Source organism: Phaethon lepturus, unplaced genomic scaffold, assembly GCF_000687285.1.
Source record: "Phaethon lepturus isolate BGI_N335 unplaced genomic scaffold, ASM68728v1 scaffold39915, whole genome shotgun sequence".
Lineage (NCBI taxonomy): Eukaryota > Metazoa > Chordata > Aves > Phaethontiformes > Phaethontidae > Phaethon > Phaethon lepturus.
In genome coordinates, this window is record NW_010540565.1 from 81,644 (window position 1) to 104,374 (window position 22,731).

At 40.6% G+C, this 22,731-nt stretch overlaps 1 protein-coding gene across 1 annotated transcript in view; it reads right to left on the reverse strand.

Annotated features, from left to right (window-relative positions):
- The window catches only part of DAAM2 (dishevelled associated activator of morphogenesis 2), a gene marked incomplete at its 5' end in the record, with an annotated part of 61,423 nt that overhangs the window by 36,847 nt on the left and 1,845 nt on the right, over positions 1 to 22,731 (reverse strand). The window contains 9 exons of the mRNA XM_010287474.1: positions 6 to 113; positions 7,070 to 7,387; positions 8,336 to 8,520; positions 8,937 to 8,995; positions 10,411 to 10,549; positions 12,081 to 12,198; positions 13,122 to 13,188; positions 15,153 to 15,256; positions 16,256 to 16,366. Coding sequence (XP_010285776.1) covers positions 6 to 113; positions 7,070 to 7,387; positions 8,336 to 8,520; positions 8,937 to 8,995; positions 10,411 to 10,549; positions 12,081 to 12,198; positions 13,122 to 13,188; positions 15,153 to 15,256; positions 16,256 to 16,366 — 1,209 coding nt within the window. The remainder of the gene's footprint in view (positions 1 to 5; positions 114 to 7,069; positions 7,388 to 8,335; positions 8,521 to 8,936; positions 8,996 to 10,410; positions 10,550 to 12,080; positions 12,199 to 13,121; positions 13,189 to 15,152; positions 15,257 to 16,255; positions 16,367 to 22,731) is intronic.

The following is a 22,731-nucleotide window of genomic DNA, read 5'->3' on the forward strand; positions in this document are numbered from 1 at the left end:
CCTACCTGGTGTCTCTGATATGCGGAGAACATCTTTTCAAAATCTTCTAGATCCAGCACCTTGAATGCCTTTAAATCATCAATTTCATTCCAGATTGTGCCATGGATCCTCTCCTGAAAGAAAAGGTCATATTTTAATGAGAAACCAAAAGCTTTTAGCTAAGAACATCCAATTCCATTTGGACAGATCATTCTCTCCTGCTCACTGGCCATATTCCTATGTACTACTGCTGTCATTTTAAAGGGCACGCTTTGTTTCAAGAGTCAAAGGAGAAAAAAAAAACTGGTGTGGTTTGGTTTTGTTTTTTGTTTTTGTTTTTTTTTAAACATACTGAGTATTTTGTATTTTTCATCACAGCAAGCCTCTGATGAAAGGGCACATTCCAAGACTAGCAGACTACATCTCAAGCAATATCCATGATCCCACAGTATGTTTCCTTTCAAGAGTGGCCATCTGTCTAACACAATGATTGTGGTCATGCTGAAAGAAGTGTTACCATCATGAGGAAAAAGCTTAGGAAGGGCACTGATGCATGACAAACCCCAGACACATCTTCCCTTCTGCAAATTTTGCCAGGTTCTGTTGTAAAGCCCAAAGGGTGTGTGGTTTTCATTCTGCCTGCCTGTGAAAGTAGTTTAAGACTATTTTATTTTACTTTTAAGGCTCTGAGCCTTTGAAGTCTAATTGTTTCCCATTACATGATCTCCTCTGTCTACATGAGTTCCTTGTTGACTCAGATAGACACAAACTATACCCAGATCTCTGAAACACCATCATGTACACTAACTGGAAATGTTCACAACCCATTATCCTGAATGCCAGGGAATCTGTCTGGCTGATGATTAGCATGGAGGGAGACAGGCATAGACAACTCCTCCAACTTTGCTGTCCACCAATGCTGGACCAAATAAGCTCTTACAGTACATGAATTAGTTAATCAGCAGTCATCCTAAACTAGGCCTTGGGGTCTCCTACTGACATTCTCAGGACAGATGTCCTTGCCGGCAAAGACAACATGAAGATTGAACTACCTTCCCCTTCCTTCTGACTGTGAAGGTGCATGTTGTGTGGGACAAGCTTTGGGCAATTACCCATTCAGAAAAGGAAAACTTGCTCTTCACACCTGACAACACTTGTCTTTCAGTTCATTTAGTTGATGAAGTGTACATTTACTGTACTTCATTAACTGGAAAAATAAGGAAGGTGTTGATTAAAAGAAAAAGGAAATGGACAGAAAGGTTTGTAAAACAACCTAAGCGAACTCCAAGAAATGAAGGGCCAACAGATCACTGATGCGGAGAAAGCCAAGAACAGCAAGCAATAGCAATGAAACCCTCATACAGGCTCCAGCTCTGAAGTCCCTGACTTGTACCTACACAGCAAGGTGTGCTAACACTTCATTATCAGAACTAATTATGAACAGGCTCTACTTCCCATTCACAGTCATCAAAGGAATGAGGGAAATGTGCTAAGCCACACGGCTCAAGGAGCAAGAAAAAAAACTGATGGAAGGATGAAATGAGGGGGAAATAAAAGTGCGAAGTGTTCTGGAGGAAATTCCTGGCAGGGCAGACACTGTGGAGGAAAACCAACACCCTCCCTCTAGAGGCAGCCTGTGAGTGCCTGAGGGCAAGGAGGGGTGTCTGCAGTGCTATTTACAATGAGAGCATATATTAGATGGGAACAGCACCCATCCCTGAACAGGCTCACCAATATCATTGTGTCATTCCTTGCAATCAGTGTGGCTCTTCTTTCTATAGTAGGAAAAACATCATGACCCTGTGACTATAACATGACAAACGAGTTTGGGAGTCTTATCTCAGCCAAAGGAATAGGAGACAAAGTTAATTTTAATTTTAACCTAACCCTGGACGCTACTGCCAGTCTTAGCCAGAAGCATCCAGGCAGAGTGTTCATTCTCATTCAATTTCCAGTCTGGCTTTATAAACCTTGAATTATAAATCCTGAGGGATGCATTTGAACAGCAGAGCAGTTATCAGAGTTCCTGCCTGTTTCAGGTTGTCCCATCAAACACTGAAATGGAAGAATATCTCTTGACAGGAGCCAGTGGACATAACTTCAGGAGCAGTACTTAAAGAGTCATCGTTGGGATAGAGCCCTGAGGATGCCAAAAAGCTATATGTTGCGTTTGGCAGAAGGCTGGATGTGACTCAAGAGAGAGCTACTCATGTGAGCCTTGCCCATCTACCTGTCCGGCTGCAAAACTCTCATGGGAGTGAAGTTTCCCCACACAGGGCAAGAACAGTGAAAACATGCTACAGAATGGGCTAGTCTGAATTAATTGCAGAGGTGCCAGAACAGGCAGTTCTGAGACTCACAAAGGGACTGCAGAGTAGTTCTCATCCATACTTCCCCAGAAAAACAACCCAAGGAATTGACAGTGATTCTTACTTTAATTCGGATTCATTTTAAGACCTAGGCTGAATCTGGTCCTCTACAGGGTGGTTTGTATGCTACTTGTAGCAGAAAGACAAATTCCAATGCAGCACCCATTACAATGGTGTGCACAAACAGAATTTTGACCCAAGGAACCCAATTTTAATGCTTAAAAAACAAACAGGCTAAACCAGTCAAAGAAAAAAATGAGGCAGGCAGAGATATAAACAACCTTTGTTACACAAAACACTTGTAATGGGGCTGTCCCTTCTATTTCTACCCTAAGCTCTGCCCTTGAAAACTTTCATGTTGCTGCCAGATAATTTCCTACACTGAGCTCTTGCTACACAGTTATGGATTAACTGGCTGATAGTTCCTTGTCATCAGCCAGAGAGACTAAGTGTTTTAAGAGAATCAGACTTGCATAATGTGGTTGCTATGATAAATGATTCCCTCAGCACCATAAAAAATATTTATGGTCCCTAAATAACAATTTAAAAATAAAGTAAATTCTTTATTTCTTCTTTCCTTTTTTCTCTCTCCTTAAAAAAAAAAAAAAAAGAAAAAAGAAAAGAGAGGTCACTTCATCTGATCTGTAACATGCTTTTCTCCCCATATTTATTTATTTATTCATTCCTTCATCCACAAGTCTTCCAAGATCTGTGGTTCCTCCGCTTTGCAAAGTCTTGGCCCCCTTTCAGAAGCAAACCCTATGAACTACATTTCCCAGTGTCCTCTAGCAAAATGGCAGTACAAACTAGGTAAGGAAATCTCTTATTATGAGAACAAATATTGACAAGGCATTTGCTCCATCAAGCCGTTTTTTTGGTTTGTTGCATTTGCTTACTGTAGCTGCTGCAGTATCATTATATCATTCCACCTTTGTAATGATGCCAAAATTGCTGAGAGACCCACCAAGATTAGAGTATGACAGTGTTTCATGGAGCTACAAATCATATCAAGCTGTCCTCTGCTACATGTAACAGATGATTTTATTTACCCTGAAAGAGAAATAGTGACACTCTTCAAGCCACCAAAGTCCATCATGCCTCAAAAACCTCACAGCATGAGTGAAAACTTAAGAGTACTTTGGGAAAACCTGCAGGTCCAGAGAAACCATGGAAAACTCTTGAATGTCCTGTGAATACTGGAGCAGGCAATCCTGCGTATTAGTAGGTTAATACTTGTAGATATTAAGCATCAAAAAGTGAAGCAACTTAAAATTTTAATTCATAATTTGATTATGAATCTGAAAAAGGGATATGAACAGAGTGTTTTTTTCAGATTTCTCTCTTGATATCAGATCCTTTCCTCAATGTAAAAAAAATCTACTTTGACCAAAAATTGTATTTCTAGCATGTTTGTTAACTGAGACAGCTGTTTTATCTCACTGTAGGACTAGGCACCACCAAGGCTATTATGAGTAGCTTCACACTGAGATTTTGTAGGAATCTTTCCATTAATTTTGAATCTCTGGCAGCAGTCCTGCATCACTGTTTGCCATGGTCCTCAGGCTGCTTTTAGGAAGAAAGTTCCAGCAATCAGAATCATCATTAACATTACAGAAATATATATTTTTTTTTAATTAGTGTCAAAATGAACATTTTCTGTTTATGTGCTTGTTTTTTTCGTTTTGATGGTGTTTTTTTGTTTTGGGTTTTTTGGGTGTTTTTTTTTTTTAAATCCTGTGTGGTATGTAGAACAAATACCTTTCTTCTGAGACAATTTCACCCAGGTCTGTTTAGGGCTGGTGAAACAAAGCCCTTTTCAGATCACTGACTACAGTCATTACCAGCCTGACTCTTAATGGGAAGCTGCTTCTCCAGCCATGAGATAACAAGTAGCACAGTTGAAGGGTGAATTGATTTATTCTGATTAGCTCTTTAATAAATATAAACATATTGATTTGAAGTTATTATAGTAATACATACTTCCAGTGTGCTTGCAATCAGTCCATCATTTGGATTAATCATACATGTCTGGTCCCTCCTCTACCTTGGGTGTTGTGTAAAATTCAGAGAGAGCAAACTCCACTTGCAGTCCAGAAACAAAGAAAGGAATCTTCCCAGGATATTACAGTGTTACATGCAATATCTTTCTCTTAAAACACAGAAATCCTTGGCACCAGCACTGCTGTAGTGCTGTATGAATGGAATTCACAGACGATGCTACAGTGCTGTATGAATGGAGCTGTGGTGTGGAAGGGCTTCCTCAGAACTCAGCGCATCCATGCATCTAAACGGCTTTGCCACTGATCATCAGCTCACATCAAAGCTAGTTCAATCTTTAATTCTCAAAGGAAATTAGTGGGTTGTTGGAGTTTCCTTGCTAGAAGCACAAATACTTTCCAGTCAAATCTTTTTTCGTGGTGCCCATGGGAACTGTGGACAATCTGTTATTGTCAACTGCTAAGAGTTTGGATGTATTTGATCATTCTCCTAACACCCAACAGCTCAGTCCTTTTCTTCCAAAGACTGTACGAACATTGGGAAAAAAGGTGACATATGAATTGCCCTGGAGAACAGCCTTGGTTCTGCTACTGAGAAAGTATATCACAGACAAATCCCTCTTGGCCAGCCCTGTCCACACTCAGCCTCTGCTGGCTTTCTCTCACTCCCTTGAGGCAGGCTGTGTGGACAAAAAGGGGTTTGCTCTCATGTGGGCTGCCTCAGTCCTGGCATCATCTTCACACTTACTTAAGAAAGCTTGGGGGAGAGACTCTGTACTAACTGCTTTGAGAAGGATGGTCTAAACTGTAGGCAGAAGTACCCAAGAGCTGGATAATGTATTTGACCTGGCTGCGCCCTGGGTTTGTGTGCAGCTCTTTTTTCACCACTGTGTCACCTCACCTCCACTGTGTTGCATGGTGCAGAAATGCCTGGCTCTTTGCTAATTAGATTAATATTTTAACAAAGAAAAACATATACATTGTGTCAGATGTATTTTTCCTCAAAATGTTTTTGTGGGGAAAACTTGTATTCATGTGAACTGGAAGTTAAACCCTACCATGAACCACAGTAATACTATGGAAACTTCCAGGCCTCAGTTTCCCACACTCAAAAACTCGAGATATGCTGCTCCCAGCCAGCGTATTTGTTGTGAGTCTTCATTCATTCAAGTATGGATACTTTGACAGTTCAGGAGAACACCACAGCAGTGCTGCAATGGTAACGAAAGGCAGGATGAGGCCATCCAACCCACTCGTGACTTTGCATTCAGAGGATTCATATCCATGTGAACAGAAAGAAAGTGCTTGGTACTGAAGCAGGGAATTTATGATAACTGATAAAGATGGCAAACATTTATCACCTCCTCCAGCAGTCAATAGAATTAAATAATTCCATAAGAAAGTGCAATCCAAATAACAAGGCAAGCCACTTGTGTCTGCACCACAACCTCTGCAGTTTTGCAGAGGCCCTACTAGGTCAAAACGCTAACACTGGCAAACACCCCAAAATGAAGCCCCTACCCCTCTTCCCAACTATTTTGCCTTCCTCAAAATAGCATCTTTTACCCACCTCACCACCCAGGTCTTCAATTTTATTAGCACAGCTGCCTTCACTCCTAACCAGAGGGCAGGATAAGCCTACAGTTACTGTACACTAAACAGAAACACCTGTGACTCTCTCTTTTTCATATACATTCATATATATACATATATTACTTATTATTTCTTTTCTTCAGAGCACTAAGTCCCATGTTCTGCAAAGGAAAATAAATCCCTGTCCTTACATTCTCTCCCACACCCCCCACGTGGCCTTGACAGACAAGCACAGACGCTGCAGCAAATATTTCACTTCACTTCACTTTAAAGAAAAGGAGAGAGGGGGAGAGAGAATTCTTGTGGCATTCCAGAGGTCCCTGGACACTCATTCCAAATGCCGGAGTTGGGCCCTGGGTGAGTTTCAGTCTAAAAGAGAACCTGGGTTTCTAGGCAGCCATCCAAACTCAACACAGACACTTTTTTTCTTCCTAAATCAGTTTTTTAAAAAAATTAAGACCTAAAGAGAAGGGGCGGGGGGGGGGGGGCGGGGGGGAAGAGAGAGTGAAGAGAGAGAAGTGGAGGGGAAGGAGAGGCAACCAAGCTAGCAGAAAATGAGTGCCACAGCAAGAACCCAAGTCCTCTGTTTTTATTGCCAATTTGGAGTCTTATCATCAAGAGACAGAATTATAACCATGCAAGAAGGGCAACGTCCCTCATGGCCATGAACAAATGGTGAGGAGAATCAAGCCAACTTTCTCTCCTTGGTGACTGTTCCTGCCAGGGTAGTGGAGGCTGGTTTTGGAGCTGGTTCTCACCATGTTTTGCCCACATCGGCTCTGGCCATCCCTTTCCCTGTTGCACAAGTGAAGGCAGCTCTGGCACACAAGTCCTGGAGATACCCAGTTCTGGCTTATGTAATCAATCCCACTACAGCTTTGCCTAACCAACAGCATGCCCAGATCTCTACTGCAGCTCAATCTAACCAGCACCTTGGTCACCACAGGAGATATGCTGCACTGCTGGAGAACTGGCAAGACTCCCTCCAGACAGTTACTGACTCCTACTGACCTCAGCCCATGAAAAGCCACAATATCACTCGCTTCTGTCACCTTGCACTTCATGGCATTAATCAACACTGATTCATACTTAGAAAGTAAATTAATTGCTGAGGGTACTGCAATTTCTTACCTCACTCAGCTTAGCCCAGTTGAAGGATTTCAGTGGATGTGAGGGTTGCGGGATAGGTTTCTTCTTCAGGCTGGTGCCACTGCTGCTGAAGGTGGTTGTTGAAGGAGGTGGCATCCCCATGCTGAAGAAAGGTGGTGCTCCTGGTGGGGGAGGAGGTCCTCCTGGAGGAGGTGGTGGAGCAGGAGGAGGGGGACAGCTGGAGAAAGGCAGAGGAGGTGGCAGTGGTGGCAAATTCTCAGGCATGTGAGAAGAGGACAAAGCTAATGGGCCACCTGGAGGAGGGGGTGGAGGGGGTGGGAACGAAATGCTGCCCCCTTGCTGGAAAATAAAAAACACACAGAAAAAGAAAGCAGTTTAAAAGGCATAACAACTCTATGTTGCCAGCTGATGTGATTTTATTACGAGTCTCAAAATATTTGATGTTTTCTTTAAAACCTCCTGCACTCAAAGCCATGCAATAAAGGGAGGAATCTCAGCTTTCATTTAGGAGAACGTTTCAAGCCCTTGAAGTTGTGGAGAAGAGCTTGAAAAAAGGAACTGTAAATGGCTCAGAAAAACAGAAAGCTAGTAAAAGAAGCCAACATGTATTACTTTCACCTTATGTATGAAAAAAGAGAAAAGTTCAATCTTACGAACTTTTGAACTCCTGGGTTTAAACCTTAGGGTTTGAAATACTGAATACCTGTCATTAGGCCCCACTAATGCAGAGTGGGAGAGGGGAGGAGGGAATGAATCTGCTTTCTGCCATGCCTAACTTGTCAGGGCTGTGTCCTGGTGAGTTGAGGCTCAGGCACTTCCGAGACAGAAGGAACACCAAGCAGGAGGGAGCAGCTGCAAGTGTCACTTCTGTAGAGCTCCAAGGCAGTAGAGACACTCTTGAAGCATGACAGGAATCCTGTTTCTTCACTAAATTTACTTTTGTATCTGGGAGATTTCTCTCTTTTCCACTGAAATAACAGCCAGGGCCACCCCACTCAGTAGTAATAATTATGGCTGGAGGAGGACATGTGTGCCTCAGCAGCTTCTGCGAGGAAAGCGGCTGAGGAGAAGGAATGGAGCAGCCCATGCATTATCCATTCTATACTACCAGCTCAGGGATTTTGGTCTCAGCTAAAAGCTGACCAGCTTCTAAGTATTCATCTTTGTAGCCAGCTAGACAGACTCTCTCTGTACTGACCATAGAAAGTGTTTCACTCATAATGTGCTTTTGTTTATCATTCCCTAGTTAGCAGGCTTTAAAGGATGGGAAGGGTCCCAGTCTCATACCGCAAACTCATTAAGTTGAGCCACCAGGTCATTCATCTGGTCCCGGGTCTGGCGCAGCTCCAAGGATTCCTTCTGCAGCTTGTCCTTCATTTTGTTCAGTGTCTTCATCATTTCATCTTTCTCCTGGGTCTTTGTCTCACATTCCCGCTCCTTCTTCTCTAGCCTGCTCATCAGCTCAGCATGATCTAGGGGGAATAGGCAAGTGGGGCTGATGAAATAAAGCTCATGAACAGTCCCTGAAGAGATGCAGGTTATGCTGAAATAAAGCTGACAAATCTGTCAGTTCAACTGGGGATGTATAATGAGAGTAGGAAAAAGAAAAGAGAGTCTGATTATCTTGACAGTGATCTTCAGTGATCAATACAGCAATGCCCAAGTTTCACTTAGACTGTAAAATGACTTCATGTGAGGACTGAGGGAAGCCCCATCCTATGAAACACGAACGGATCATCATAAGACAAAAGTGTACTGGAGGGAACAAAGCAGGATTTGTCCACAAAAGGAAAAGTTGTGCCCAGTTCTGCTGCTTGCTGCTCTGTGACTGAATCAGGATCAGTCTTGCCTCCTCTTTTGCCTCCCCAAGCACACAGGACGCACTCACCTTTCCGAAACTTCTCTGCCTGGTCCCTCCACTGCTTGACTTCATTTTCGTTCACCAACCTGGAAGATTAAATCAGATAATTTAAACTTGTTCTGAGCTACCCAAGCTGAAAGGAAAGTGGTCATTATGTGTAGCGATCAGCAAAAGGCATCCTGGTGAATTTACATGTTTATACAGGATCATACCAGTGGTCAGTCTGGTTCCAAATCCTGATCCTTAGGCTTGTTGTTCAAATTCTTGAAAAGCGATAAATGAATGCCTGGGGGAAAAGTTCTGATACATTCCTGTCTTCAGGTAATGCCCTCAAAGTGCCAAGTCTACTTATTTTGAAAGAGAGAAGTTATCACTAAATAATCATAGCTGCTGTGGATTACAAATTACCCCATCCTTAATATGAGACCAGATTGCCATCTTTTTTTTTTCCGCTTTCTGTGGTCCTATTTTTTCTTTCTTACAAGGAGGGAGCATGCTTATGTATTGGGCAATATATCAGTAACAAAGCAATGCTCATATCTCATACTGGCACAGCTATTTCCTATTACTGACAGAAAATATGCAGGGTGTGATGGGGATTGATTAGATATGCAGAATGAGGAGTAGCTATGAAAGTAGAAAGGGAAGATCAGGCATGAGGTCTACAATGAAGTCTGATATCCAGACAGACAGAAAGAGATCAACACCACTGTATTTTTCCATGATGAGAAATCCGTTTTGATTTTGACTCACTCCTGTAACAGGAGGGCATGTAAGATTTTTTTTGTACAGGAGAATCTGGTTTCATATGAGGCTTATGTTCTAGAAAATGCTCTTTTCAGTGGATAATTCAGAAGGGTAATGGGCCATGAATTACCTGCAGAGGCAAATGGATGGGATGAAGAGTCCAAAAGTTTGGCTAAAAAAGGACTGAGAACAAGGAAGTTGAGATGAGAGCCAGCTCATGTAGCTAGACTTCTCAAATGATGCATCTTATGGGAAAAAATAATCGTAGTGCCCTCAGCCAAGTCTGTGGGTGAGAGCATGCAGACATTTTATGGAGAGGTAAAAGGTTTTGTGTGCTAGGTTGGGGCTGCTTTGCATTATTTGAAATCTTTCTAACCTATGTGCTCATTAGTAAGGAATGAAATCTAAATAGTGGTGACTGCTTTTTTTTTTTAATATCAGTGAAAGCTTTCATCAACACTCTGAATGAAAAAGGCACATGAGGAAGCCTTGTTATAAAACCATGGGTATTTTTTCTGCTCTTCTATCCAGCTTAATATTTAATAGAAATTAGAAGCCAAAGGCAAGGACTTTGCTAGAAAATACTGTCTAGTTAAGATGTTTTAAAAGGAAACTACTTAGAACTAGACAATGAGAAGCTGTAAGTTAAAATAAGAAACTCCTCAGATATGAATTTTTTATTTCCTAAGCACCTGCATATTTATGATGTACTTATACTTGCAGAACAGAAATAAACAATAATAATGCAGCTTACATTTTAATGATATTTTTGACATTGAAGTTTTCCAATGGAGCTATATCTGGATCATCTCCTCGTTCATCCTGAAGAACAATTTGTTGGAGTATTCTGTCCAACAACTGCCACTGCTGGAAGTTTCCTCCATTCCTCTTATCTGTACAGAAAAAAAACAACCCATGAGAACTTCCTTTGCCATGCCAAAGTGCACAGACCTGCCCACAGACTGGCATTCCTTTTCACCTTCTATCTCAATCTTGTATATAGTAAGTTACAGAACACAAAGCCTAACCCCAAACTGTTGCCAGCAGATTATTTACAAACACCTAGCATACTGGAACAGCACTTAATAGGCATGGCCATCTCTGCACCTGATTTGCACATTCAGGCTGCGCAGCCCTTTTTGACAGATTAGCTCTAACTTGCACTTTAAATGTCTACAGAGGCGATTCCTTTGTCATAGCTGTTACTCAGTATATTCTGAGGCTTGATGTTGGGTTTTTTTAATAGTACCTACCATCATGACCAGGCACTGTAAAACAATCAGATTTTCTATCTGCATGCTCGGTTATCTGCAGGTCAGCGAAACTCAACTGATATGAAAAATTCATAAACACATGACCAAAAAGTGTGGAGAGAAAGAACAGAAACTGAACCAAAGGGACTGATCCCATGGATATCAAACAGAAGAGCCAGCGCAACATGAAGTTCACCTCAGCTCCCTGAGTAACATTACCTAGACATTTAGATTCTTTAAAACTGCTCCAGTACAATCCTGTCTTGGCCTAGCAGGATTTAGCCCTTCTGCAACCAAAAATCCAGGTCAATACCTAAAGCTCAAGAACTGTCTTAAAGACTAGTATCAAGGAGACCACTGGGACAAACAACTGCTTGAATTTGTGCATGGCAGTACTTGAATCTAATGGCTGTCTGAAAATATACCACATTATTTTCTGAAAAAGCACACCACGGTACATCTCCCTCATGTTTCCTTCTCAGTTTGACTGCTCAAGTGCTCTGAAAGTAATGAAGACCAGCACCTGATACCTAACAGAATCAAGGCAGGCAGTTCTTTAGTGACCTTGCTATTCTGTTGCTCAGCTGCTACACTCTGGCAGCATAACTGTATTATTTTATTACAGTTAACAAGAAGATTCCTATCACTTCTTTTGAAAACAAATGCTAATATTATTTTTCAGTTTGAGTTCAGGAGCTCTCCACTGATGCATTGCCATGAGATAGCAGCCTGAAGATTTACTGTGGAATTTCCCAGTGACAGAACAGCTTTCAGTACTGTATTGTTTCACCAGAAAAATTCCTCAGTGCATTTTGTTAATATTCAAAATGGTATCTATTTCTGGGAATTCCATGATCTAGAGCACAAGGGCTCCTTCTTATTTAAAACTTCTAATTTAAAAATCACTAAAAGCTCTGTCAGTGACTAACTGGAATATCTCAGCTTCTTAATTTTACTTGCAAGTGCAGAGAGGTCAAGCTGCTGCTTTAGGTATTGTGACAAAAATCTGCTGAATTGAGTCAGCGTATGATACCATGTCCCTTAGCCACTGCCAAGTTCTGAATAGAAGACAAGGACAGTGTGTGTCTTGGTACCTGTGACCCTGTACCTACACCAATGCTTCACCTAGTTATTCAATACACCTTGCTCTGGAAAACTGTGATGTACTCACATGGCATCTGCAAGCAGTGCTGGAGGATGGATAACAAATAGGGATAAGCATCTGTGTGCTTCAATCTCTTCTTGATCAACTCAAACATCTGAGAGGCACTTTTTGTATCAATGTGGATCTGAAGTGAGAGAAGGTAGTGAAAGAACAAGTAAGAGAAAACCTGTGCACAGTGACAGCCTGACTAACTGGGAAAGATCTGATCAACACAGAGACAGGCAAATTTCCAGCAACTGGACCTCTCCAGAGTCTCCTGCAATGTCCAGCTGCAAGTTCCAGTGAGGAGCAGGCACATGGGTCTTTGAGACCAGCATTGCCATCCCCACTTCAGTATGGAAAAGTAAAGGGCTAGAAAGGTGGGAGACATGCAAAGCCACCAAGAATTGTTCTGAAGAAAGCAAAACATTTGGGTCCTAGAAAGTAGTGGCACAAACAGTAGAAGCTAAGCAGGAAAGGGCTAGTTGTTCTGTATCGGTGTGTGGCAAGAGCTGGTCATGAAGAAAGAGGAAACTATAGCTATTCTGGACCTTACAGCCTCTTACTGTTGCTAGAGGTTGTGGAAACTGTCCTTGTTTTATGCTTGTCTTTAAAATCCACCCAATGTAAAATACTGATCCTCTCCACAGGCTCTGAGGTTAGTCTTCAGGAGAGTTTCCTGTAATCTTGGGAAAAGTATCAGAGAAGAGCACAAGCTTCACCTATAGTGCTGTAAAGGGGATGTCTGAAACTAGAATGCATCTGAATCATCAAGACTGAGAACATCAGAGCAGGGCTGAGAACCTTCTCCACTCCTGAACCTTCAGCCAAACAAAAGAAAGAAGTCTTTGTCAAAGCTACTTCACAGAAGCCCTGTCTGCGATCGCTGTTCACACATCATGGACCCCACACTTGCTAAATGAGAAACAGTGAAAACAAGAGCACCAGCCACTCTCAGCACCAAAGTCAATCATTGTTTTCAGGGAACACAAAGGGAAGTTGCACCAAGCATCCAAAGTGGATGTTCAACTTTAGCATGTTCAGGTACTCCAAAGAAAAAAAACTTACCAGGTCAAACCGCTTGGCAAGTTCCAGGTCATCTTCGTTTCGGACCATCTCAAAGAAATCTAAATGCCTAAGAGAAAGCAGAAAAACAAAGCAAACAAAACCTGCCAGTGTTCATAGCATAATTCAGACTTCAACTAAGCATGTCACTACGGAAGCAGCAATAACTCATTTCCAGCTAGAAAACTTGGAAATTGGCAAGCCTTTCTTACATGAAGTGCTGGGATAGGTATGCAAGGCAACTCATGGGGGTCAGCAATAGGCCAAAAGGAACAGCTGGCTGAGGTATACATGCTCTTTAATCCTTGTGCTAACTCACTGTGTTAAGGTAAGGCTGCTAAAAATAAACATAAAATAGGATCTCTGTTGGGATCTGGGGGACCTGGTGAGAGATATGTTTGACCCATGCATCTGGACTTCTCTTGCATGGAGATCAGAGCACAGCAGATGATGTGGAGAAAGGCTATGGCACATCCTCCTGTATAGACCTAGCATATAGTCTATGTACTCCATGCATTCTGTGATCCTCTCAAACCTCTGTTACCGTTCTCATGACTGTAACTTGTAAGATCCAAAAGTGCCCCTAAGCCCCTTCTAAACACTCCCGGTTACTGACTAAAAGAACATAGATTGCCTACAGGACAGATTCTTTTCGTCGTTATAATGTAGATCAAAAGTAACATTACTGGTTCCAGCTCTGCAGCAAACTGTAGACACATACAACTGTATGCAATCTTTCCCCATGACATTAATGCACAGGTGTTATATACCTTCACCTGCTCAAAGATGTGAGGCCAGTCTTTATGACAGGCAGCTGGTGCTAACTTGGTGCTTATGCAGAATCTCAGACACTTTACATTTGCCCCCAGGGACAGCTCTATCACCCTATAGCAGTTCCTGACAGTGGGCTTTTGAGAAAACAGTGCCTTGAGAGCTGAAGGCATAGCCTGATCCATAGATTTTTCACCATGTGCTTTGGCAAACTTGACACTTCTATCTAGGAAATCCCAGATGTCAGATACCTACAAATCAGCCCTGCTCTGTAGGAAGGGCTTGGAGTAGCAGGCAATAAGGAATAGCAGCACATGAGCAGGTCAGTGCCTTTCCACAAAGCTTAATGTGGTCACAGGAGAAGGCAGACTCCCATGGCTGCCTGCTCTTACACTTTAAAATGCTTCATTTTGTTAAGCAAATGGATTTTACCAGACTCCTCATTGGTTCATCAGTCTTTTAGCTTCTTGAACTGTCTCAAATTGTTCAGATTGTTTACTCCAAGTTTATTTCAGCATGTGGCTTTGTGAAGAGTTTAATTTAAGGTCATTACCAGCTTCAATTACTGTGGTAAAATATGGAATTTCTAGTGGAGAAAACATTTATTATCCATATAACTTTTAACACAGTAATTTAAAGGTGCCATTCAGTGTTACATTTTGTCCAGTAGCAGGGCTGTTTGTAGACGCTCCTCATTCTTCTCTCTTTCCCCCTTGGCATCTCTACCCCTTTGCCCACCACAGGTGCCTCTTCTCTCATTGTTGTGCCAGTACTGCCGTTTGGGAGGTTGTGATACAAGCTAGATCACAAAAAAGACTGAACTTAAAGAAAAACTTCGGGAACTCAGAGCCTGCACTTTGACCGCACATAATCAGTCTCAATAAAGTCAATGAACTACTGGCTTCCCTCCCTCCTACCAGGACAAGTTTCTTCTTCCAGTTTTGCTACAAGTGAAAAGAATTAAACACTTTTTTTTCTTTCTTTCTTTCTTTCTTTTTTTTTTTTTTTGTTCTGTCTTCCCCAGCTTAGAAGAAAAGCAACTCAGGAACTCCTTGCCACAGCCATTGCCAATTTAGTATGTACAGTTCCTACTTCATCTGCTGATTTTAATTTTAAGGACAAATCTCCTTTTTGTCCTTAAAGGGAGTCAGTTTTAGGAAGAGACAGAGACAGCTTTGCACTTAAATCTGAAACCCAAATGGAGAAGAGCTTCTAAGAACTCCTTCTGTTGATCAATAACTGTTCTCAGAAAACATGTCTTACCTGTCCAGTGTGGCATTCTCATGTCCTCTTAGCTTGTCAATGACAGGCTGAATTCCCAGCATTAGAAACTCATATCGTAGATGTAATCGGAACTCCAAATTGTCCTTAAAAAGCGGGGGAAAACCAAGTTATTGGGTTCCAAAAGCTTTTAATCACATTTAAGAAAAATACTTTACATTGCAGTTCTTCCCTTCTTAATATTCTTTATCCTGACACCAAATGCACAGGATGATTAATTCCAGTAAAGTTTAAAAAAACTTAATGCCTTTGTTTCACTTAAAAATATAGTCCTCATTTACCTACAATGAGTTCTGCATACCCAGACAGAAGGACAGCACACCCCATGTTGTTCCATAAAGAATAAAAGTTCTTAGTGTTTGTCCTGCTAGTCCGTTAGAGGTCCGCCTTCTGCTTACAGATGAACAGTACTGCTGTCTTCCTCCTATTTTTAATGTTTATTTGCCATAAAATCACCATATACTCTGGCAAACTTGATACCTATTCGGTGGGATGTTACAGGACTGCTGTAGATAGAGACAAATACATTGCCAGACAGAGTTTGTTGTCTGTTGTGGTTTAATCAAAAAAACAGAAAAGCCAATGTAACAAAAGTAACATTTTTAATGAAACAAAATCAGTTTAAACTATCCTCTAGATTCAAAAGGAAGTCTTGTTAATTAAATAAAAACAACAAACTGTCTTTTCTGAAATGTCTCCCTTTGACATTTTTAAATTTAAATTTAAACCTTTTGAGTTTGGCTTTGAGTCAAAACAACTTAACATTTCAAAACGTTTCTGAAGGTAAACCAAAATGTTTTCTAACAGGTTGAAATGAAGAGGTAAATGCTTTACAGTTCTTTAAAAAAACCCCAAAAATGCCAAAGCAATTATTTCAGTGCAAGCAGTCTATGTTGTGTTAGAAGAGGCTGGGAATGAAATAATATGGAAGACATTCTAAGACTGATATTAACAATTAAGCATTATTTTCCACAAACTATATCCACTCAATAACACAAGATTTGTGACTTAACCTACTAGCCGTTTCCAAGGTAAATTAATTCAAGCATAACATTTTAGAAGGAATTTCCAGGGCAGTGACTCACCTCACCAGCACCAGCATTCAAAACAGCATTGATAAAAGACATGATGGCTGTTTTGAGATTTACTTCATCTCGGTACCGCCCCATGCTTCGGTCTAGCTCATTCAACAATGTCTGAAACAGAACAGCAGGCTGGGTTAGAGGATATCATCTAATTTCTTGCACCACTTTGCATACTGCTCATGGGATATGCACAGAGTCTTCTTTTGATTTGCTATATATTTGCTTAAAGAAATATTTTTTTCAGTCAAGATTGTTAGCAATTTTGGGCACAACAAAATAAACAAATGAAGAATGGCAATAGGATTAAAATGCCACCTGATCCTAATGAAAAAAGAACGTTGTTTTTTTTAACAAGCTATTATTTGAGAAAAAGCATTTGCCTTTCATAGTTCTTGCCAACATGATCTAAGAAAGCAGCAGAATGATGTCCTTCCTTGTTAGTTAACTCTGTATGGTGAATATGACAGCGAGTTTATACACACTGAAAAATAGCATCAGATTCATACATCCTTTCTATTCACATCACTCAAGTAATTTTTATTATTTTCTTGGATGTGAGCAGGATAGATTGCACATATGTATACAGGGGGAGAGAATTCTAAAGAGAAGCTGTCTTTTGAGGAATAAAACCTATACCTGAACATTGGAAGATTTCTCCTTGTTCCTTCACTTACAACCATTTCACATCAAGCAGACAATTACCTACCTCTCAGTAAGCTCCTTTCAGGGATTTGCAAATAACAGGAATATCCCCGGTGCATACAGCTCCAAAGCTCAAAGGAGAATTACATGGCTCCACTGGAAGTGCAGTTAAGCTCCAGTTTCTTCGTTACAGAATCACAGAATGATTTGGGTTGAAAGTGACCTTTAAAGATCATCTAGTCCAATCCTCCTGCCATGGGCAGGGACATCTTCAACAAGATCAGGTTGCTCAAAGCCCTGTCCAGCCTGACCTTGAACACTTCCAATGATGAGGCACCTACAACTTCTCTGGGCAACCTGATCCAGTGTCTCACCACCCTCATCAAAAAAAAAAAAAAAAACCAACACCTCTTCCTTTTATCCAATCTAAATCTAGCCTCTTTTAGTTTACACCTATTAGCCCTTGTCCTTCACTCATAGCAAATTTTTTCCTGTGCTAGTCATCAGTTTCATAGGTCTATCTTGTTTCCTGTAGAAAACGGACATCACCATGGAGATACATATCAGGAAACACGGAGAATATTCTCCTGTGCATTCCCTAGGGGAAAGAATACTATCCCGGCTTCACGCAAACCTTTTGTTTGTTTTTGTGTAAAAATATTTTGATCTATCATACAACTGTTACTGACAGCTGTTCTTACAGCTGAGCATAGTATGTTCACTATCAAGCAAGCTTGATTTCATAAACTCCTTTTCTCGCATCTTCTAAATTGCCCTGGCTAGCATTTGTAAATGTTCCTAGCATTTGACCTTCCATCCCATCCATGATGACCAAATACTAAACCTTCCCACATTTTGTTAGAAATGCGAATGAGTCTTAACGTAAAAATACATGAAATGCCCTACTGAGCCAGACTACTGATGGTCAGTCTAGTCCAGCATCCTATCTCTAACAATGATGATAGGGGACTATACAAGAAGACTTTAAATTCACCAACAAAACCAACTCTTCAACTTGAGAAATAAGCAGAAGTGAAATAAATGAGAGAATTTAGTTCTGTTATTGTCAGATTTGATGCTGAAATCCAAAGCACATGTGTCTTCTTGGAATAATTTAAGTAGCTATTAATACAGAAACATCAAAACCAAGGATGGTTTAGCTGTTTTCTTCAGAGGCCTCATTCCTACCATATATTCTCACAGACTGTTAGGAACATGCTAGAATCTATACAACAACATATTAGATACAACATCTAGTCGGGTTGAAGGAATCCCCCATTTCAGAAGGCTGGACTAGGAGCAGAATGCAGTGGGGCCAAGCAAAATTCAGGACAAGAAAAACAAAAAACTCTGGGTTGCACTAAGCTAATTGAAGAGCAGCACATCTTCATGGGATTGTTCTGCTCTAGAAGGAAACACTATCAGTTCGTGCAATTCCTAAAGATCAGAGTCAACACCCACACACTGTGGCCAAACTAGTATCTCCAACCCTTTGCAAATGGCTGAGGTTCAAGTCTTCACTTGAACATTTCCTGTGAAAAAGATTTCACCACACCTCTTGGCAGCCAGCTCTGTGGCCCAATTGATCTTACGGTTGTAAAGGTTTTTCCTACTATTTAAGCAAAACTTTCCTCACTTAATCCCATTATTCCTCATCACTGACATCTAGCAGGGTTTCATTCAATCTGCAGCAAACCTCAAAAGGCTTTGGATGAGCCCTGAGGGGAAGCAGCAAATCAAGTGGGAATACAGGATTTTAATTTGTTCCTTGTTAGCTCCTCTACTACCGTTCCAAATTGATCAGATTTCTCCCTACAGATTATGGTCTGTACGGACGGTGTTTAACACAAACCAGGCAAGGGGGCTCTGGAAGGCATGCTCCTAATCTCCCCATTTTCAACTGACAATATCAAGCTTCCTTTATTCCTTCACCTCAAGCTTCAAAATTTTTAGCAGTATTAAGGAGGAAAACAAGAGTGTTCTGCCCAAAGCAGCCCAGGTAATATTTTCATTGGCAAGTGAAATCAGCTCCTTTCAGACAGTATCTAACACCTAGGTTGTCTCAAGACTAAAAGGAAAAGTCTTTCTCCCCACAGGGGTCCCCAGCTGAGTGTGTGTTTCAGATAGCAAACCAGGCTGGAAGGGCACTGGAACATCCTGATAATACTTTTCTGGGCCAGTACAGCACTGTGATTTTGCAACATTAGTTTGACTCAAAATATGGCATGTTAAAAAGTACAATGTGTCAATGTGTTAGAATGTCATAACACAATGCATTCACTCCACATGAGAAAAGAGGGGAAGCTGCAAGCATAACAATAATCAGAAAGGCAGCAGCTTAGGGAAGAGTAAGATCGCGTCCCTTTCACAAAGGAAACCAGTCATAAATAGGATAATGCAGACATGAATGATACTGAAATCAGAGACTTTTCCTTTTCAGTTATCATAGCATTTCAGAAACCTCCATCTTCACAAGAAAAGCACCTAAGAAATTCAAGCTAAAGGAACATTTTCATGGACACACAGTAAGCCAGTGACAGAATTACACTGGTACCGATTTTCAATACAGCAGATGGAAAAGAATCCCAGCAAGGATACCAAGGGTTCATCTCCCTAATTCCACATTTCTGCTTTGAGGGTTTATTGTCTGGCTTTCCAATGTTTTCTTTCATCTCTCTTCTTTAAGGGGCAGAGAAGAATTTGTATGCAAAGAAGCACATTTCAAACAAAAACTGGATGAAGAAAAAGACAGAGCTTTTCCAGATTGCCTCAGGAAGGAGATCGAAGGCATGCCTTTATATTATTGTGGTATTTGAGTAAAGATGGAATACTACTCTGAAGAGGACAGTTTTCAAGGAGTATCTTAAAAGAGGAACTGCAAACTGCCTGTTGGACATTAAAGGGAGAGTTATTCCAGGCAGAAGGGCAGCATGAAAGAAAGGTCAAAGATTAAAGCAAAGAGATCAGCTCAGTCAAGAAGCTGCAGCAAATGTGAGAAATTGGAATAGCCACAATATAAATTCAGACACAAACATAAAGTATAGAATCTTGTTACGAGTGCCAAGACAAAGATGATCCTGGTAGACCTGTGAACACACTGAACAGCAGAGATATAGGGCGAAGTTGTAGTACCAAAAGGCATTCAAGTGAAGACTGAAGTCTCAACAAAGAGTAGGTTCTGGGGAATCTCCCATAGCTTTAAAGTGACTCTTCTCCGAAGTTAAGGATTAGATTGATAATTGCAGTCAGTAGATGAAATGCTGGCAATTTAGAAAGAGGCAATGTTTTACATCAGAGTTTCCACTCAGAGTAAAATAGGACATTTTGTTAAGTTAATGAGATATTCATATATTCATTCACTTCTTATTCATAAAAGTTCTATTTATATTTTCCATTAACTTCAATTAAAAAAAAAAAAGAACACATTACAAAGTGAAGACATCCTTTCCAAAATATTTCAGCACAGTTTGATTAGTGGTCTTCAGTTGGTACTACCTGGTGCAATTTGGATAAATTAAAATTTAATATATATAAATTAATCCAAAATAGTTTATGATATATAGAGAGTGATATAAGTGTTTATATCACTCAGGAATCTCACTGTAATTTGTATTTTGATACAGATACTTCAGATACACTAGTATAAAACAGTTTCCTATTCAAATAGTAGGAGTTATAGCAGAACAGAGCGAATGCAAGTTTAGTAAGAACCATATATTAAGTTGCACCTTTCCTTCTCTACTAATTCACCAGTTGCTGCATCCTCTTACTACTTTTGGCGAGCTGTGCCAAGTAGCAAGAGTTGTGCTTAGAACACTGACCAGCAAGAACTTCTGACATTCAATGAAACATGCCACATTTTATGTTACCACGTCAAATACATGATGTCTACATCAGTCCACCACATTTGAGCACATGCAAATTGGAAATAATCAGTGTTCCAATCTAAAGTTGTCAGCAGCAAGTTATGCACAAGCTCAAGTTTTAGGTGGTTGCCAGTAAATAATTCTGAGCCTCTCTTCCTCTTTCTTACAAATAGGAGTAGAAGCAGAACTGTGCACCCCAAATTTTTATTAATCACCTTGGGGAAAAGTAGATCTGAAGTAATGTTTCTTACATTTACCTCCTGATTCCTCAAAGTACATAGTGCTGGTCACCACAGATGATATGAGGAGAGTGGGACACTTAAATTTACTGCAACTTGCAAGAGGGGAAAATAAATCCAAACACATAGTGTACAAAGTGCCAGCTTTCATAGATGACAAGGGATAAAGTGATAGTGAGGTGGCTGAAAGGGATGAAGAATATTATCAACCACTGTTGTCAGGAAGGCAACTTAATGAAAAGCAACAATTGCACTGATGTTGTCAGAGGTCAGCATTACCTGTAAGTTATTTATCGGACATTCCAATAAAAGTGAGCTCAGTACAGCTTCCAGAAAGCCCTACGATTTTACTTCACAAGAACTGAGTTTGATTTCCAAAACTGAGAATCTGAAATTATTCTCTTCTTGGCTATTGTCTCTCTAATTTGGCCATTGTCTTATGGAGCTAGATCTAGAGAAAGACTGAGCAGTGCCTTTACAGTTCCTAGCTTTCCTTCCCCCCCATTAGAATCAGTCTGCAATAATGAACCATAGAGACAAGGGAATAAATTCCTATTTGGCACATTCAAAGTATGTTTGTCCTGTTCCTACTGTTTAGTTTATTTTTTATTACTTTTCACAGAAGGAATTCTTGTTTCTTGGTTCTGCCAGGCCCCAGTTGTGGGGGATCATTTTCAACATAACAGTGATTAGGTGTGGCCAAAGTCAACCTAAAGCTGCAACCTCTAAACTGTTCAGAAACTAATACACTGAGTGATGCTGCTAGTTGCTCAAGCTACAGGAAACACATTGCCAAAAGAGTTCAGTTTGAAACCTAAAGGATCTCTTCAGATACTTGCAAAGTCTGAGTTACAAAGATTACACTCAGGACTGGGATAAAGGGGAAAAAAAGCTTTAATTGGCTTTCATTGTACACCGTATTTTTGAGGTTTACAGTAAAGTTATAGGATAAGCATTGTCAGCTCATCCTTTTCTTAAAATGACCTCCCATAGTCAAGTTACAGTGAATGCTTCTCTTGATAATGAGCTGCAAGACCATTCTGAGACACAGGTATGGGACGGCAAGAGGCAAAGAGATACAGCGCTCTCTTAAACAAGTCCTAGAATATCAGAGAATCTTCCACTAAAACGTAAAGAAGACCACAATTCTTTCATCAGCATTTAAAAAAATTCCCAGTCTCTGTGTTAGAAGAAAATGACTGAAGATGAGGATGAAGAATATCTTTGGATGAACCCTTACCTCCTCAAAATTAAGCTCAAGCTATTGCTGAGTCTAGTGGAAAATCTCATTCCAGCATCTAGACACAAGTGTTAGGAATTGCAGAAAAAGAACACATCCCTTCTGCTAATCATTTTGGGGTTTGGGTGGGTATTTTTTGTTTTGTTTAAGAAAGAAAAAAGAGAGAGTACCCATTTATCTTTTATTTTTTCCCCACTGGAAAAGCATTTTGACAAAAGCAAGCATTTATGCAAAGTACTCCTTCATGAATGTCAGAGTTGGTAGGCATCTGCAAACCATTACACCAGATTCCTCAAAAGCTCAGCAAAAGCACACACAAGACCTGTGCTACCACACTTTGCCCAGCAATGACTTAACTCAGTTATTCAGTAAATTTTAAATCAATATAAAAATAGACAGAGAGAGGACCTAAATAGGAGACATTAAGTAATCTCAGCATCTATCTCCCATATGGGCTTATTAATCAAAGTCACTTGGTCAAGCAAAGAT